Source organism: Rhipicephalus microplus, chromosome 6, assembly GCF_043290135.1.
Source record: "Rhipicephalus microplus isolate Deutch F79 chromosome 6, USDA_Rmic, whole genome shotgun sequence".
Classification (NCBI taxonomy): Eukaryota; Metazoa; Arthropoda; class Arachnida; order Ixodida; family Ixodidae; genus Rhipicephalus; species Rhipicephalus microplus.
This window is the reverse complement of record NC_134705.1, coordinates 99,759,168-99,776,663: the sequence shown is the minus strand read 5'-3', so window position 1 is coordinate 99,776,663 and position 17,496 is coordinate 99,759,168. Positions and strand designations below refer to the sequence as shown.

Here is a 17,496-nt window from a genome sequence, read left to right as displayed (position 1 = left end):
TTAATGTAATGCCCTTCGGTCTTTGCAATGCGCCTGCGACTTTTGAAAGAATGATGGACAGTGTCCTCAGGGGACTTAAATGGCACATCTGTCTTTGCTATTTAGACGACATAGTTGTATTCTCGGCGAATTTCGAAACTCATCTTTCCCGTCTGGAACAAGTTCTCCAGTGCCTTACGGCAGCCGGGTTGCAACTTAACTTCAAGAAATGTCGTTTTGGCGCCCGCAAACTCACAATTCTCGGCCACGTCGTTTCAAAAGAAGGAATATCGCCAGATCCTGCCAAACTGCGTGCCGTTGCCGAGTACCCCAAGCCTACTACCCTAAAGGAGCTTCGTAGTTTCATAGGCTTGTGTTCCTATTTTCGGCGTTTCATTCGCAATTTTGCCTCTATAATTGCCCCTCTGACTCAGCTTCTCTCCCGTAGCACGGACCTCTCTGGCTGGAATTCCCACTGCGATGAGGCATTCACGGCGCTACGCCGGCTACTCATCTCTCCGCCAGTTCTCCGCCATTTCGATCCCAATGCACCCACTGAAATTCACACGGATGCAAGCGGTGTCGGCCTCGGTGCCATTCTCGCTCAACGCAAGGATGGCTGCGACGAGTACGTTGTCGCCTATGCCAGCCGTACACTAACGAAGGCAGAGTCCAACTATTCCGTCAAGGAAAAGGAGTGCTTGGCTATCATTTGGGCTATAGGAAAATTTCGCACCTACCTTTACGGACGCCAGTTTGATGTTGTCACAGATCACCATGCCTTATGCTGGTTAGCGTCCATGAAAGATCCTACTGGCCGCCTCGCTCGTTGGGCTTTACGCCTTCAGGAATACGATATCCGTGTTGTTTATCGCTCAGGACGCAGAGATTCAGACGCCGATGCACTATCCCGTTCTCCACTGCCTCCTGACCTTGCCTGCTTATCAACTGCCATTTGCGATTCGTCATCGTTGAGCATCACTGACATGCCATCCGAACAGCGCAAGGATCCCTGGATCAATTCTTTGCTCGGCGTCCTCTCTCACAGTTCGTCAGAAACGACTTCACGCTCCCTCTCTCGTCAAGCAAGACACTTTGCTGTCCGTGAAGGCTTGTTGTATCGCCGCAATTACGTGACGGATGGCCGTAGGTGGCTCCTTGTCATCCCTCGTCATTTGCGTTCGGACATCTGCGCTGCCTTTCACGATGACCCCCAGTGTGGCCACGCTGGAGTATTTAAGACTTACTCTCGCCTTCGTCTAAGATACTACTAGCGCGGCATGTATCGGCACGTTCGCCAGTACGTTCGGTCATGCACCACGTGTCAACGACGCAAGACGCCTTCTCACAGCACTGCTGGCCCTTTGCAACCCTTAACCTGCCCAGCGAGACCATTCGACCGCGTCGGAATTGATATTTATGGTCCTCTACCCAACTCTCTTCGAGGCAACCGGTGGATTATCGTCGCCGTGGATCATTTAACACGCTACGCTGAAACATCTGCGCTGCCTGCTACCACTGCGAAAGACGTTGCGTCCTTTCTTCTTCACCATCTCATTTTGCGACACGGTGCACCTCGTGAATTACTCAGTGACCGTGGACGCGTGTTTCTCTCGAACGCCGTCGACGAGCTACTCAAGGCATGTCGCACTGTCCATAGGAAATCCTCGGCATACCATCCCCAAACCAATGGCATCACAGAACGCTTTAACCGTACCCTTGGAGATATGCTTGCCATGTACGCCTCTGACGACCACACTAATTGGGACCAAGTGCTCCCTTTTGTCACGTACGCGTACAACTCTGCGCCACAAACAACCACTGGCTTTTCTCCTTTCTTCCTTCTGTACGGACGTGAGCCATCATGCTCCATGGACACCATTCTCCCTTACAGGCCTGATGTTTCCGAAGCGACGCCTGTTTCCGAAGCAGCTGCTTATGCCGAAGAGTGTCGTCAACTCGCTCGCTCATTTACCGCACAAGACCAATGGCGCCAGAAAACTGACCACGATTCCTCTGCGTCTACTGTACACTATAACCCAGGAATGCTGGTTTGGCTCTGGGTCCCGTCTACCCCTCCCGGTCTTTCCCCGAAGCTTTCGTCGAAATACCATGGCCCCTACCGTGTGGTGCGGCAAACATCTCCTGTCAACTATGAAGTTGAGCCCATTGATCCACCCTCGGACCAACGCTGCCGTGGGCGTGAAACAGTACACGTATCACGCCTCAAACCGTGCTATGACCCCCTTGTCGTGTCCTTTCCCTAGGTCGCCAGGTTGGCTCCTTTCTGCGCGGGGAGTAATTGTACCGAAGCATAGTGGCGCCAGCTTGTGCCAGCGTGAAAGAAGACGTTGACGTCCGTGTGTGGCTCGTGCTTGCCGGGTTCCTGCCTGTACCAGCTTGTTGCGGCTAACGTTTCTGGAATAATAACCTGTGTTTTTACGCAACCTTGCTCGTTGCAATATATATATAGCGTAAACCCGTGTGCTCGGATTTGGGTGCTCGTTAAACAACCCCAGGTGGTCGAAATTTCCGGAGCCCTCCACTACGGCGTCTCTCATAATCATATGGTGGTTTTGGGACATTAAACCCACATATCAATCAATGAATCTGTGTTTCGACGCGGATTGTGTCAAACACATATTGTATGTGCATGTGCGTTGTGTGCGTGCGTGCATGCGTGCGTGTGGGACAGCAACAAGCTACCACCTCCAGCTTGTTGCTGTAAAAGTGCGTGTGGCTCGACCTAGTGCATGTAGTCAAACTTGATCACTGTGTGTATCTCGGATTGTCACGGGCACTGCGTCGTAATCAGGGCCGGTACGGGTCAAGTGTTTGACTCGGAAGTTAATCAAACAGCGATTAAAAGTGATCATGTAGCGGAATCTCGGACTATGTCGTCATCAAGCCTACGATCAAGTGCAGCCGTGTCACCCTGTCACCGTTGTCTGGTCCGTGCTTGGCACGGAACTCGGAACTCGGAAAAATTGAACATCAATGTGCAGTTCAAGTTCCGGACCAAGCGTGATGTTGTACTTAACAAAGCAAAGAAAGGGCGTCTTTCTAACAAGAAGATTGGCAAAGATAACACTCGGAAAATTTACGTGAACGCACATCCATGCCCTACCCCAAGCTAGAAAAAACAAACGTCAATGAAGCATATAACGAGTTTTCAGAAGCTTCTGTACGCATCTACAATGCGCAATTACTATTAAAACAAGTCATGAAGTACAAAAAGATAAAAAGCGTGGATTATGAGGGAGCGCATTATAATGATGAAAAATGCGAACCGTCTTCATCCTGCGTTCCTACACTCCAGATCAGAAATTAAAAATAAAGAATTCAAAGCTGAAAAACATAGACTGAATAAAGTACCAAGACACGTGAAAATAGAATACATTCATTGGGTGTATTCAGATTTAACAGGAAGCAGCCGGGTGCAGTTTGAAAAGTAATAAATAGGGAGTTAGGCCGTCGAACAAAAATAACGTGCCTAAAACGATAACCTATAGAAATTGTGAATTCAGCGGTAAAGCACTGGCAGACCACTCTAATTGATATGTGGGGTTTAACGTCCCAAAACCATCATATGAATATGAGAGAGACCGTAGTGGAGGGCTCCGGAAATTTTGACCACCTGGGGTTCTTTAACGTGCACCCAAATCTGAGCACACGGGCCTACAACATTTCCGCCTCCATCAGAAATGCAGCCGCCGCCGCCAGGATTTGATCTCACGACCTGCGTGTCAGCAGCCGAGTACCTTAGCCACTAGACCACCGCAGCTTTTTTTTCTTGATTACCTGTGTTTCTTTACAAGTTTTCACACAGAAACATGAACGATAAAATACACTTGGACCAATATTTGATCCGAAGTGCTCACATCAAAATTTTTTTGAGGTTGCACAATTCCTCTAACATTGTTAGCCAGCTGGGAGGTCCTTCTTGTTGTTTATACACCTCAGTAATATACCGCATATCTGCAATGAAGTTCTCCCGGACAGGACGTATGTTCTGGTCAAGATGTCTGTAAGCCATTGTGGTCTGCCAGATGTTGTGAAGGGTTATTAACATAACGACGTCGTATGGTATGCCGTCCTCATTATCCACACAGAGAAAACGAATGCCATGGCTTGTAATGGGGAGATCGTTTTTCAACGTTCTTTGAAGGATGTCTCAATGAATGACAGCGTACCAGCAGTGAATAAACACATGGTCTATTGTCTCAGGTGTTTTACAAAGTAAACAATTGGTTGTCCATGGTACATCTATTCCCTTGTCCGCTACTCATTGCTTTACGGGGAGAGTCCCGGAATGCAATTTAAAAAAGAAAGTTTTTGCCCCTGCTTTTACTTTCATCCTTTTGACCCTTTTCAAAACGTCCTCTCCGGGTCCTCCAATGAACATCGAAGATCTGTACAAAGGTGTTGGGAACAAGACATCATGCAGATCCCTGTACAGATTTTTTCGCTTAACAGTGGCAAGATATTCCAGCGAAAAACGCACTTTCAAAAACTCAAAATACCGTATAAGTTCTCTCAAAAAACCAGTCACATATCGGCACATATCGCTGTTTGCACACACAACAAAATCTGGGATGCATGATGACAGCCTTACTTTTATCATTGTTTGTAGAAATTTGTTTCTTTGAACGTGAAGAAAAATAAACCAAGAGACAACTTGTCTAATAAATAAATGACATAAAGCGACTCCGCCATTGCTAACGGACTAGAATAAATTAGACCGGCTTGTACGTTCCCACGGGGATTTCCACACAAATACAGCGAAAATCCTGTGAAGCTTTTGTACATTGACGTGTGACATACAAATAACTTGCATGACATACGAGCTTTTGGATATCAAAAACATGTTGCATACAGTCACACGTGCGAATATAGACAGATCCTGACCACCCCATGTGTTTTTGGCTGAGAGTTTTTGCTTCACCTTTCCAGTTATTCGCGTTGTCGCGATAGCTGTCTGAGGGTACACCGAGGTACTTCAGTTGTTTTCTTTCTCATTTTACGTTAAGGTTTACCGTGTGCCTCACATCCCGATCACCCTACGAAAAGCCGGTTGTTTTATGCCAGGTAACTACACTGCCCTTCATGTCACAAAATTTATTTGCCATGTAAACGACTTCACATGTACTCTGTCTCTTTTGGCAGAGTACTGCCATATCTTCAGTATATGCAAGTTTTTTATCTCTGTGTTCTGTAACCGATAGCCATGCACACTTGATTTTTGAATGATTGATAAGCAAAAGGGTTCTAGGTAGATGGCGAATAACAATGCTGAGGCCGGGCATCCCTGTCTGATAGAACTTATTAGGGGCGAAGCTCCTTAGGGCGTGGGCTGTGCGTCCCCTGTAGCCTGTATGTAGCCACCTCTACTTTAGTTCTTGCAGTGTTCACTAGATGGCGGTACCGTCCCCTGTATGTAGCCACCTCTAGTTTATTTCTTGCAGTGTTCACTAGATGGCGGTACCGTCTCCTGTATGTAGCCACCTCTCGTTTATTTCTTGTAGTGTTTACTAGATGGTGGTACTTGTAGCTGATGATGAAAGGATGCAAGATGTTATAAACTAGAAAGCGGTACTTGTAGTTGATGAAAGACTCGAGATCTTATAAAATAGGAATGATGTCACATATGGCGCGTGTCATTGGTTGAAGGCAATCGTTCGATTTAGTGCGGCGACGTACGCTAGGGGGAGCGATGTAATAAAATCGAGTGGGCAAAATGTACAGAGGATTCATGGTTTACCAGGTTTACCTCCGGAGCTTCGCCCACTCATCATCATTCACTTCGTGGATATGGCGGAAGTTTTTCGATTTCTTCACTGAGCTGCTTATTGACTATTAACTGCGTTACACACTGTGAATATGCCATCTTCAAACCATCAAAAATTACGCCACCAACTTCCACATGTTTCAACACACTGAACAATACTTAATGGGAGACACGGTCAAAAGCTTTCAGTAAATCTATCTGCATGATTGATATTCGTTCTTCAAATGTGCCACAAATCTCTAGTACACTTCTTACTGTATGTATGTTCGTTGTGATGCTGCGACCCTTTATGCCGCATGTCTGGTGTGTCCCTACTATCTTTTCAAAGATGTTCCTAATTCTCCTGGCTAAAACCTTCATGAATATTTTATAATCAGTGTTCAAAAGACTGATAGGTCGATATGACATTACAAATTGAAGTTTGCTGCTGTCATCTGTCTTCGGAATCAAGGCAGTATATGCCTGCGTGTAAGAGCGTGGCAGTTTTTTTTTGTATGCTTCTACGAAAACTTCGTAGAGCGCAACTGCTACGTCTTCTGTATAAACTTTATAAAACTCCGTCTTGATTCCATCTAGGCCGGACGTCTTGTCTCTACTTAGGTCATCAATAGCTTTTTTTAATAAAAAATAATGCTCAATGTGCATGCCAATGGCTGCTGTTGGAGAATGAGAGACAAGAGCATTCGGCTTTTAGTCAACGCGCACGCTGCGATCCCCATTAGCAGCCATTGGCATGTACATTGAGCACTATCGGACAAGAAAGGGTTGCTACATTATACTCGCTGGGTGTAACCTCCTTAGTTTTAGAAAGGTTTAGTGAGCGTTGAGCCGCAGGGCCATAAATACAATGAACTAGTATATACCATGAATGAATTCGAGGTGGTTGAAGGGGAAAAGCAGATACGAAGCGCAAGCCGTAAGAAATTAAAAGCTGAATCCTCATGTCTCTCATTTCACATTAGCAGCCACTGGCATGTACGTTAAGCACTATCTGACAGGAAAAGGATGCTATGTTATACTCGCTGGGCGTAACCTCCTTGGTTTTAGAAAAGTTTAGCGAGCATTTGGCCGCGGTGCCATGAATACAGTGAACTAGTATATACCATGAACTCAAGGTGGTTGAAGGTGGGAAGTAAAGCCGAAGCGCAAGCCGTAAGTATGTGTGCGTGTGCCACCTCTCGTTTAGTCCTTGGAATGTCCACTGAATGGCGGTGCTTCTATATGGGGAATATATGATAAAAAGATGCGAGATGGTGGGACTTGGAGTGTGGAATAGGTGGACGAACGGACACACAGACAGATGCATGGATGGACACATGAACGGACGCAGGGGCGGATGCATGAACGAACGCAGGGATGGGCGCACGAACAGACGCATGGACGGTCACACAGACGGACGCATGGGCGCACGAATGCTTCGCCCCACTCTCCATCATTCACTCCGTGGATATGTTGCAAACTTTTTCTGTTTGTTTCACATCCACCACACCTCCTGTACTGAATGTTTTTCTGCAGAAGTCACCTGTCCTTTCGCTGATGCATCCGCGATAGGTTGCACTCCCCCTCTGTCAGTTGACCTTAGCGGTTTTTTCTGCAATCGCGTCATGCCTGCTGCACTAGGTGTTTTCCCTTCACAAGCCGTTTTTGATTTAACCGATTCTTTTGCTTCGGCCTCATCTATAGTGAGCTCGCATTTATCCATGCTCCCGGTGTTCATTGTAGCTGCCGCATACATCTGCGTGCAGTTTCCAGAGGCGTGTCCAAAACGCTCGCAAGTGTCGCTCCGCGGGACTCGACAGTCCCTCCTAATGTGGCCAATGTGCTGGCATCACAAACACCGCGGCGCTTTTCCGGTTGCCACGATAAGTGCGAGCTCTCCTCCAACTCGTAACTTGTGAGGTATATCGTCCAGCGTAACGTTAGCCTTTAGTCGGAGCGTCACGGTTCTCGTCATGGTATTTTGCTGGGTGTAGCCGTCCATTCGCCACTTATCCATTCCTATGTCGAGCACCGTACCTGAGGGGGTCAGTACATTTCGTACGTCCTCTTCTCGTACGTGGTAGAGCAATCAATGCAGCTTCAGACGGACGTCGCGGTGGCTTGGGTCAATTACCATCTATTTGAGGCCTTTCACAGCCAGTTGCGGATCAGTTAAAAGTTTCTTTACACCGTCAGTGCTTCTGCACGTCACCGCCCACACGTGGTTTATTTGATATGTGCCGAGCGTAAGAACCTCGGTGGGCTGAACACGTCGAAAAAGTGGCTCGCGAAAGTCTTCCGCGTGATAAGGTCTTCCTTTTACATCCGCATGCAGAAAAACGGTGTTCTGAACCACGTACCCATTCGGCAGAGGGGGCAAAATAACAGCATAATCCTGGGGCATTTCAATCCTGGATCCGCGGCTAAGCTGAGCCGCCAATGCTGCTCCTACGAGGCTCATGATACATGCGTCCGAACGCTTTCGCAATCGGAAGTGGAAATCCAGTGAACTATCACGGCGGCTCACTAGACCACTGCAGCAGCAGATTACTTTGAAGCTAATTGTGTAAATGCAGGTGTTACGCACACCAGTGACTTCCAAGTTACGTATTCAATAGATTAAAGTGTCTCGGAAACTATATTTATGGAGCCAACTGACGAACGCAAGCTGTTATCAATAACAAAAAGTTTGAATAATAGAAAGGCAATAGACATATATAACTTACAAGTTAGGCCAATATGCATTTTAGATCACGTGCCATTTACTCGAGTGTTTGGTTCACATATTTATATTAGCAATAGCATGGGAGACTTTTCCAGATAGCATAAAACAAGCTAGAGTATGTGGGTTATTGAAACAAGGCGATATAAATAATGTTTCCAATTACAGACTAATATCTGTTCCGCCAATTTTTTTCAATACGCCAGAAAAAGTTATTGCCGTACGCTCGACCAAGTTTATAGACAAACATAAAGTGATAAAAAACTCCCAGTTTTACTTCAGAAAGACAGATAAACTGAGGCAGCACTTTTGCCTTTGAAAGGAAGCATTGTTTCAAGCATAGAAAACGAAGAATTCGCCCTCAGGCTCTTTATTGATTCTAGCAAGGCATTTGATTGCCTCAGCGATGACTTTCTTACGCATAGGCTATCAATGTATAGAGTCCGCGCACAACCACTTATTTTAATGAAATCAAATCTTGATTGATTGATTAAAACTTTATTTTTGTCCTGAGAAGACGCAGGGGAGACCCCGCGCCGCCTGGCTAATCCCACGTTGGGACCGTCAAGCCGAGCTTGGCGGCCCGTTCACGGGCACCCTGGACAGCCAGGGTTTGATCCTTAAGTTCGGGGCTGCGTAAGAGCGCAGCCCACCTGTCCTCGCTGAGGGCAGGGCCGATGGCTTCACATTCCCACAACACATGATTGAATGGGGCTAACAGTACACAAGCGGGGCAATCCGCACTTGGATACCGTTCAGGGTAGATGGCATGAAGGACCACAGGGTTAGGATACGCACTGGCTTGCAATAGCCTTAGGGTGACTGCCTGCGCCCTGCACAAGGCCGGGTGTGGGAGAGGGAATACCCTTCTTGACAGATAGAAGTGCTTTGTTATTTCGTTGAACGTAAGTAAGGGTTCCCAGCAAGGCAGAGGGACTGTGGAGGCAGCGCGGTCAGTGAGTCCTCGCGCGGCCTCATGTGCGCCCTCGTTCGGGTTAGAGGTAGGGCCCTCAATCGACCCCAGGTGAGCGGGAAACCAAGTGAGGGAATGGTGCGTGATACTCTTGACACTTTGGAGAATGCGGAGGGCCTGAGGGGCTACCATCCCGGTTTCGTAGGCTTTGATAGCCGCCTTGGAGTCGCTGTATATTGACTCTCTGCGACTATCTAGCATAGCCAGCGCGATTGCAACCTGTTCGGCTATCACGGGCTTCGATGTGCGTACTGTGGCGGAGCAAGTGAGCCTGGAATTTGAGTCGACGATAGAAACAGCGAATGCCTCTTGTTGGACATATGGCGCAGCATCCACAAAGCTTGCATCAGTGGGGTTGCTACGGACGTGCTCGAGCAGAGCTCTACCCCTGGCCCTACGCCGACCGACGTTGTGCGCAGGGTGTATATTGCGGGGAATGGGTGCGATGCGCAGCTGAGACCTGATGTTTCTGGGAATCTGCATAGAATCGGGGCACTGGTCAATAGAGCTGAGGCCCAAATCATCGAGTATCTTGCGGCCCGATTTGGTTCCGGAAAGCCTGAGCAGCTGTGAGCGCTCTTGCGCCTCCATTATCTTTCGAGTGTATTGTGAACACCGAGCTTAAAAAGGTTTTCAGTGCCAGTGCTTATAGGCAAGCCGAGCGCGAGCTTGAAAACCTTTCTTATGAGGGAATTGAGCTTATTTCTTTCTGCAACATGCCAATTATACATGGCCGCCGAGTACGAAAGGTGGCAGAGCACAAACGCATGTATGATGCGGATGAGATTGTCTTCCTTGATTCCGCGGTGTCTGTTGGTGATCCTCCGAATGAGGCCGAGAGCACTTTCCGTCTTGGTAGTGATCTGTCTCAGTGCAGCTCCATTAGCGCCGTTGGACTCGATAAACATTCCCAATATTCGGAGCGAATCCACTCTTGGCACTGGGGACCCGTCACTAATGAAAAGCCGTATTTCACTTTGAGACGCAGGTTTCCAGTCACGGTGGCCGCCACCTCGGGGTCTTTTCTTGTAGAGCAGAAGTTCAGATTTCGATGGGGAGCACTTGAGACCGGTGGGACGGAGGAAACGTTCGGTCACGTCGATTGCGTGCTGCATGGCTTCCTCAACTTGACCGTCGCTCCCGCCGCTGCACCAGATGGTTATATCATCTGCGTAGATGGTGTGATATATTCCTTGAATCTTCGCGAGTTCCTTGGAGAGCCCGATCATCACGATGTTAAATAGTGTTGGTGAAATAACTGAGCCCTGAGGCGTGCCGCGTGAACCGAGGTTGATCTCTCTTGAGAAGTACCCTTCGATCTTGAGCTTGGTAGTTCTCTGATAAAGAAAGGATCTCACGAAGTCGTAGACCCTCTTCCCTAGCCCTAGGCTGGCAATAGACTGGAGAATGAATTCGTGAGAAACGTTGTCGAAAGCCTTCTCCAGGTCTAATCCAAGGATGGCTCTGGTATCTCCTGTGCTCCGGTCGATGATCTGATGCTTTATCAGCTTCATGGCATCCTGTGTCGAGAGACCAGCTCTGAAACCAATCATATTGTGGGTGTACATGTCATTGGTCTCGAGGTGCACCTTGAGTCGGTTCAGAATGGCGTGCTCTGCGACCTTACCGACGCAGGAAGTTAAGGAAATCGGTCTTAGATTATCTATTCCTGGTGCTTTACCAGGTTTCGGAATTAGAACTGTGTAGGCCGTCTTCCATTGTGCGGGAACCTCCCCACTGCGCCACACCTCATTAATCTTTTCCGTGAGGAATTAGATGGAGTGATCATCAAGGTTCTTGAGCATCTTATTGGTTATGCCACCAGGTCCAGGGGCGGATTTGGCATTTAGGGAAAAGAGAGCCGGTCGTATCTCAGCCACAGTATAGTCCTGGTCCAACTCCGGCACGTCGCACCCCGCGTAGTGCCGAAACTGTGTGGGTGCAGAGCAATCCGCGACTCGCAGATACCTGTCTATAAGCTTGTTGACAACCAATTCGTCCGGGGTAGAGTCAGTAGCAAGATGGATTGCTCGCGCGAGGGATCGCCTCTGACTGGACCTGGTGCTGCCCTGATCGAGAAGGTGTTTGAGAAGACCCCAGCTCTTCCCAGATCTGAGCTTACCCTCGATGCTCTCACAGAGCTCATGCCATTGTTGTTTACACAAGGTTTTGCAGTGCTCCTCGATCGCCCTGTTAACCTCGGAAACCTTCTTGCGGAGCCTCCTGTTATGCTTCTGTCCCTTCCACCTCGTGAGTAGGGCTTGCTTGGCTTCTAGTAAGTGTGCCAACCTACTGTCCATGTTTTCAACATCGAGGTCAGTGACGACCTCCTTGGTCGCTGCCGTGGCGTCATCTCTGATTCCTTTGTACCATCCTTCAAAGTCTGTCCGAGCCGTCGGTGCTCTCTCAGCTCTGACTTCGCGAAAAGTGTCCCAGTCGACCACCTTGAATTTTTTTCGTCCTAAAGCGGGCAATCGCGAAGGATACCTCGATGATGTAGTGGTCACTTCCGAGGTCTAGAGCCGTGTCACCCATTTGACCCCATGTATATTCTTCACAAAAGTCAGGTCCGGGGTGGTATCCCTACATACAGAGTTACCTCTCCTAGTGGGGAAATCCTTGTCAGTTATAAGCGTTAAGTCGGCTTCTGTCGCAGTCTGCCATAGCTCGCGTCCTTTTGGAGTATCATACATGTATCCCCACACGCTGTGTGGGGCGTTGAAATCCCCTACAACTACAAGGGGGTAACTAAATCAAATCTTGCCGAAAGAATTCAGCGTGTATGAATTGACAACTTCCTCTCTTCCTTCTTAATGGAGTACCGCAAGGGAGTGTTTTTGGCCCGCTATTATTAATCTTATATAATAAATACTTAGTAAATGTAGACACTACAGTTGATTATTTTATATATGTGGATGATAGCACTACACTATTCAGTGGAAAGATGTGAATGAAATGATTATCAGATGTAATTGACTGATATGTGGAGTTTAACGTCCTAAAGCCCCCATATTATTAGGAGAGACGCTGGAGTAGAGGGCTCCGGAAATTTTGACCCCGTCGGGTGCATTAACGTGCACCTAAATTTGTGCACACGGGCCTACAGCATTTCCGCCTCCGTCGTAAATGCAGCCGCCACAGGCGGGCTTAAATCCCGGGTCAGCAGCCGAGTACCTTAGCCACTAGACCACTGTGGCGGGGCGATTGTCAGATTTAACGCATTGCTAATTGAACTATGAGATTGTTCTCTTTCAAATGTGATCAAGACAAATCCCATCAAAACAAAAGCGATCCTTTTTAAACCCATAAATAAACTTTATCAGTAGATGCATTCAATGGGTTACCTGGGTAAAAATATAGAATCAGTTAATGAACATAAAGTCTTCTGAGATATATTTTTGTGCTATCTGGGTTGTGAGGCTCCATTTATTAACCATCGAAACGCGTTTGCTGCAGTAACTGGTGTACTATCTCGCAGTAAAGATTTCATGCCGACAAAAGCGCAATTACAAATTTATCACAAATTATTCACCTCGCAGTTTGATTATGGCAGTTTAGTATGGGCAACCACAACGTGAAGTAACATGGATAAAATAATTACATTACAAAAGGCACTTCTCCGGCACATTGCAAATATCAAACCCCGGGCCACAACAAAAACATGGTGACAAAAATGCAAAATCATTTAGGAAGATCGTTATTATGAATACCGCGTTTTGGCGGTATTTTGTTTTGCAAAGAAAGAATACAGTAACTCTTTTATTTCTTTAGCGACCTTGAAACGCCACGACGTACCACCTGTGCATCTAAAAAATTTTAAACCCTGATTTGTACTGCATTTTTGCACTGAATATTAGCTGCTATCCCTCAAACACAAGTTAACATAAATTCTAAATATCAATGTTCACGCTACTGAATTACCTCGCAAGGCATTGAAGATATATTTCACTAACCAAAAAACATGTAGACGGCATATTCATCTATAACGATGTGTATCAACTAATCATATTTTGTCTGAGTGCTTTGATGTTTATGAAAACATGCGTATCATCGAATTTTCAACATCCTCTAATCTTGCATCTGAGTGTCAAATTTCTTTTGTACTAAAATGTTTATGTTCTTGCGCTGTCGTGTACAACGCCTCGCGGCCCTGTCAAGCTGCTGACGGCAGCTTTTAGCACCGGAGGATTTTTCTAGTTCTTACTAAAAAAAATGAACTTAACGTGCATCAAACCATGACCATACCCCACCTCCGAAGCTACGCAATATAGCTAGGACTCCAGCTACGCTTACGCTGGAGCGCACTTCAGGCGCTTGGTAGTAAAAACAGCCCAAAAATATAGACAAGGACTGAGGAAATGACGACAGCTGTCATCCTGTCGACCTGTCGAACTCGGGAAGAGATGACCTGTCGTGTTTTTTTTTACTTATTGTCAATATTCTCGCGCTATTTTTACTACCCAAGTGAGTACCACGAACTAGCCCAAATTTCGCTTCTAGTGTACTTTATGTGATGTCGATGACAAGAGTTAAGATGTCATTAGGTGTTTTGGTATCATGTGTCACGTTTCAGTTTCGCGCTCAACGCTCGGTGTTACCCAAGCTTTATTTCTGTATGTTTTACCCCATGGAAAGCTTGACCAATTTTCATAACTACGGAGAAAAAAAAATAAGAAAAGCAGTTTTTATCATATTAGTTACTTTTTTTGCACTTCAAATTATATACTATACACCAAACTAGTACAGTGAATGCCCCTATATTTTTCTTGGATTCATTATTAGATGATTTTCATCAGGGAAAGAAATTATTAGGGAGTAAACACTTGTCTCCAACACTTCTTTTTGTGAATATATAATAAATTGTTATGTAAATAGGCAAAACCTGCCACTTCTACAAATTTCAGCGGTTCATTCAACAATAATTAGTTCGTTGCGTTATCGTAATACACAGTTGTATCTTATAAAGCTTGGTGCAAAAGAGCTACTTCTTTCTGCTGCTATGAAATTGTTTAACAGGCGGCAAAAAACTCGTAGATGTTACACGAAGGTCAGCAGCTTAATGTACTTGTAGATACTGCTGTCACTAACGCCGTTAACGGCGAAAGCGACCCTTTGAAGTTACCGTTTTTTTTTTTTTTTGAGAAAGCAAGAATCATGACAAGGCAACTTATACGGCTGCCTTTTTTTTTCTACCCAATGCGAACTTCTCCCAATGCGAACGTTCTCGATGTCTCTTTCTGTGGTATTGCGTCCATGTCAACTTCTGCGCGATAAATCCCTTTAAGTAGCTTATTCTCCAAGTTCTGAAATGCGGTCAAGTTTTAACAGAATTTTTCGCTAGTGAATTAGGCGAAATACGTTTCAATTCTTCAGCAAGTAGTAGGGGCACACTTTAGGTGATGTTATTTTGTTAACTTCACTTTGCTACATACCAGTCACCCAATTACGACTGTGACATTTGTTGCAATGAGCATTTGTTTGTTAATCGGAAATGAAAGAGCCGCGTGAAAGGTACTCACGGCGTGTTTCCGTTCTTATAGAAGTAACAGTCATAGCGTCGTAGGTCGACTGCTCGACAATATGGGTGAAGTCTCCTTTGAGGTCTCGTTCTGAAAAACTATGGCAAATAACCTATATTACCAAATTGAGACACTTTAATAAACTTCGACGCCATACCTTCTGCCTTTCAAGTAATATCTACTAAAATAGGTGTCATTGGCTGATGTATTGAAAACAAAGTCCACCATACACGGGTGTTGCGATGTTATACCACCGAGTATCAGTATAGTCGCTCGTGTCGCATAGAACTGGAACATAGAAGAAAAAGTGGTTTTACATATCCACGTAGCACAAGGTAGCACAATTCTGAGAGTTAGGCCGACCACATCCCCATACATATTGCCGCAATCGACGAGACTAACAAACCGTCCCTTGAAGTTTTTTTTTATGCGAAGCATTTTTTAGCGAACTTCGGCGACGTTAAGCGTATCTATCTATCTATCTATCTATCTATCTATCTATCTATCTATCTATCTATCTATCTATCTATCTATCTATCTATCTATTCATCTATCTTGCCGCCTACGACTTTTAGCTGTCCTGACCATTTCGATAATGTTATCGATACCAAACTTGGTATTGCATCACACGACTGTATGACAAAAACATTTGACTAGTCATAGCATGAAATTCATGAAGTGTATGTCATAAATGTCATGAATTACATTTCATGGTCTTGCTGCTCTTGTGGTGGTTTCGTTCACAAGACATAATTCAAAACTGGTATGCTATGACATGATTGCATGGCGAATACAAGCGACAGACACCAACATGAAAATCGGGATATCCGTGTCATGTAACAACATGACCACGTGCCCAGCTCATGATGCGCTCACGGCCGTTTCGCTAGCGTCACACATACCAAATTAGGTATTACAGTATATGAAGGGATGACGAAGGTATACGAATGGTGCTAACATGATAAAATGAGATGTATGTCAAGTAACAACATGACTACATGCTACGCTCACGATGCACTGGCGGCCGTTTCGCTACACATATACCAAATTCAGTATTGCGATATGTGAATGGATGACGAAGGTATGAGACTGGTGTAAACATTATAATCATGAGATGCGTGTCATGTAACAACATGACTACATGCTACGCTCATGATGCACTCGCTGTCGTCTTGCAAGTTTCACATGTACCAAATTCGGTATTACGTGACGCTAACGGACGACATAGGTAAATGACACATCCAGGCACGACAATCATGACATGAGTCTTATGTCATGCTACACTCATTTTACTCTCTGGCCATTTCACTAGTTTCACATATGCAAAATTTGGTATATGCGAGGTCAATGAATGACGAAGGTATGTGACTGGTGCAAACATGATTATCATTAGATGTGAGCCATGTAGGAGCAAGACTACATACCATAGACAAGGCACCAATACATTTTGACGAGACCCGGCGCGCGTGCGCGCCGGCGTTAGTTTCGCCGCGTCATACCAGCGTTGCCACGCCAGTCGCTGGTCCTGGCATAAACTCGCAGATGCGCGCCGCTCTGCGTTGCTTTGACGCATGCAAGTTTTAGGGCGTCCGACGTCCTTCTGTCACAAACAATTGGCAGATACCACATACAGAGGGATAATCGATGATATGCGAAGCACGAAGAAAGCTTGATAGGTCACTTTAAAATCAGCTCAACGTTATGAGGTGGAGGTAAATTATGCCGTATATGACTTCCGTGTGATGATTATCACGTTTGAATGTGTCGTGAACCTTCGTCATCTATTCACGTCACGTGATACCAAATTTAGTATATGTGGAGCTAGCGAAACGGTCGCGAGCACGCCATTAGCTTGGTATGTTGCCGTGTTCTTACATTACACGCGTGTTCAAATCATCATGTTTGCACCAGTCATATATTTCGACATCCGTTGACGTCACTTAACACCAAATGTGGTATATGTGGAAATAGAAAAGCGGCCGCGAACGCATCATGAAGAGCACAATATACACCTATGTAGCGTTGACACGCGTGCACGCTAGACACAGCGGCGCTACATTGGCGAAGTGCGAGAGCTCTAAAGTCAAACGCCAGGCGCGACCTGCGTGACCAGCGTACGTCAGCGCGGCCCGATAGAGTAATATAGTATACTATATGTATACTATGTTATCACAAAGGTACTCTATGGCAGCTCGACGGCAACCGGCGTGAAATTTACGCCGATGCTTTACCCAGACAACACTGCATCTCCCTCTTTTCTTGACGGAGGGATGCCGGACGCGCTCAAACGCGCATGCGTCAAAGCAACGCAGCGTGGTGCATGTCTGCGAGTATATGGCAAAACTGGCGCCTGGCATCGCAACGCCGGCGTTACGCGACGAAATGAACGCAGGCGCGTACGCGGACCGCGTGACGTCGAAATGTATTGGCGCCTTGACTGTGACTGTAGTCATGCTCTCACGTGAGACGCATCTCTAGATTATCGTCTTTGCTCCAGTCACATACCACTGTTATCCATTGGCGTCCCGTAATACCA

At 46.2% G+C, this 17,496-nt stretch overlaps 1 protein-coding gene across 1 annotated transcript in view; it reads right to left on the bottom strand.

Moving 5' to 3' along the window:
- Positions 1–17,496, bottom strand: part of LOC142764839 (uncharacterized) — a 140,490-nt gene that overhangs the window by 64,615 nt on the left and 58,379 nt on the right. The window contains exons 2-3 of the mRNA XM_075865373.1: positions 15,118–15,248; positions 14,961–15,058 (exon numbers count right to left, since the gene is read on the bottom strand). Coding sequence (XP_075721488.1) covers positions 14,961–15,058; positions 15,118–15,248 — 229 coding nt within the window. The remainder of the gene's footprint in view (positions 1–14,960; positions 15,059–15,117; positions 15,249–17,496) is intronic.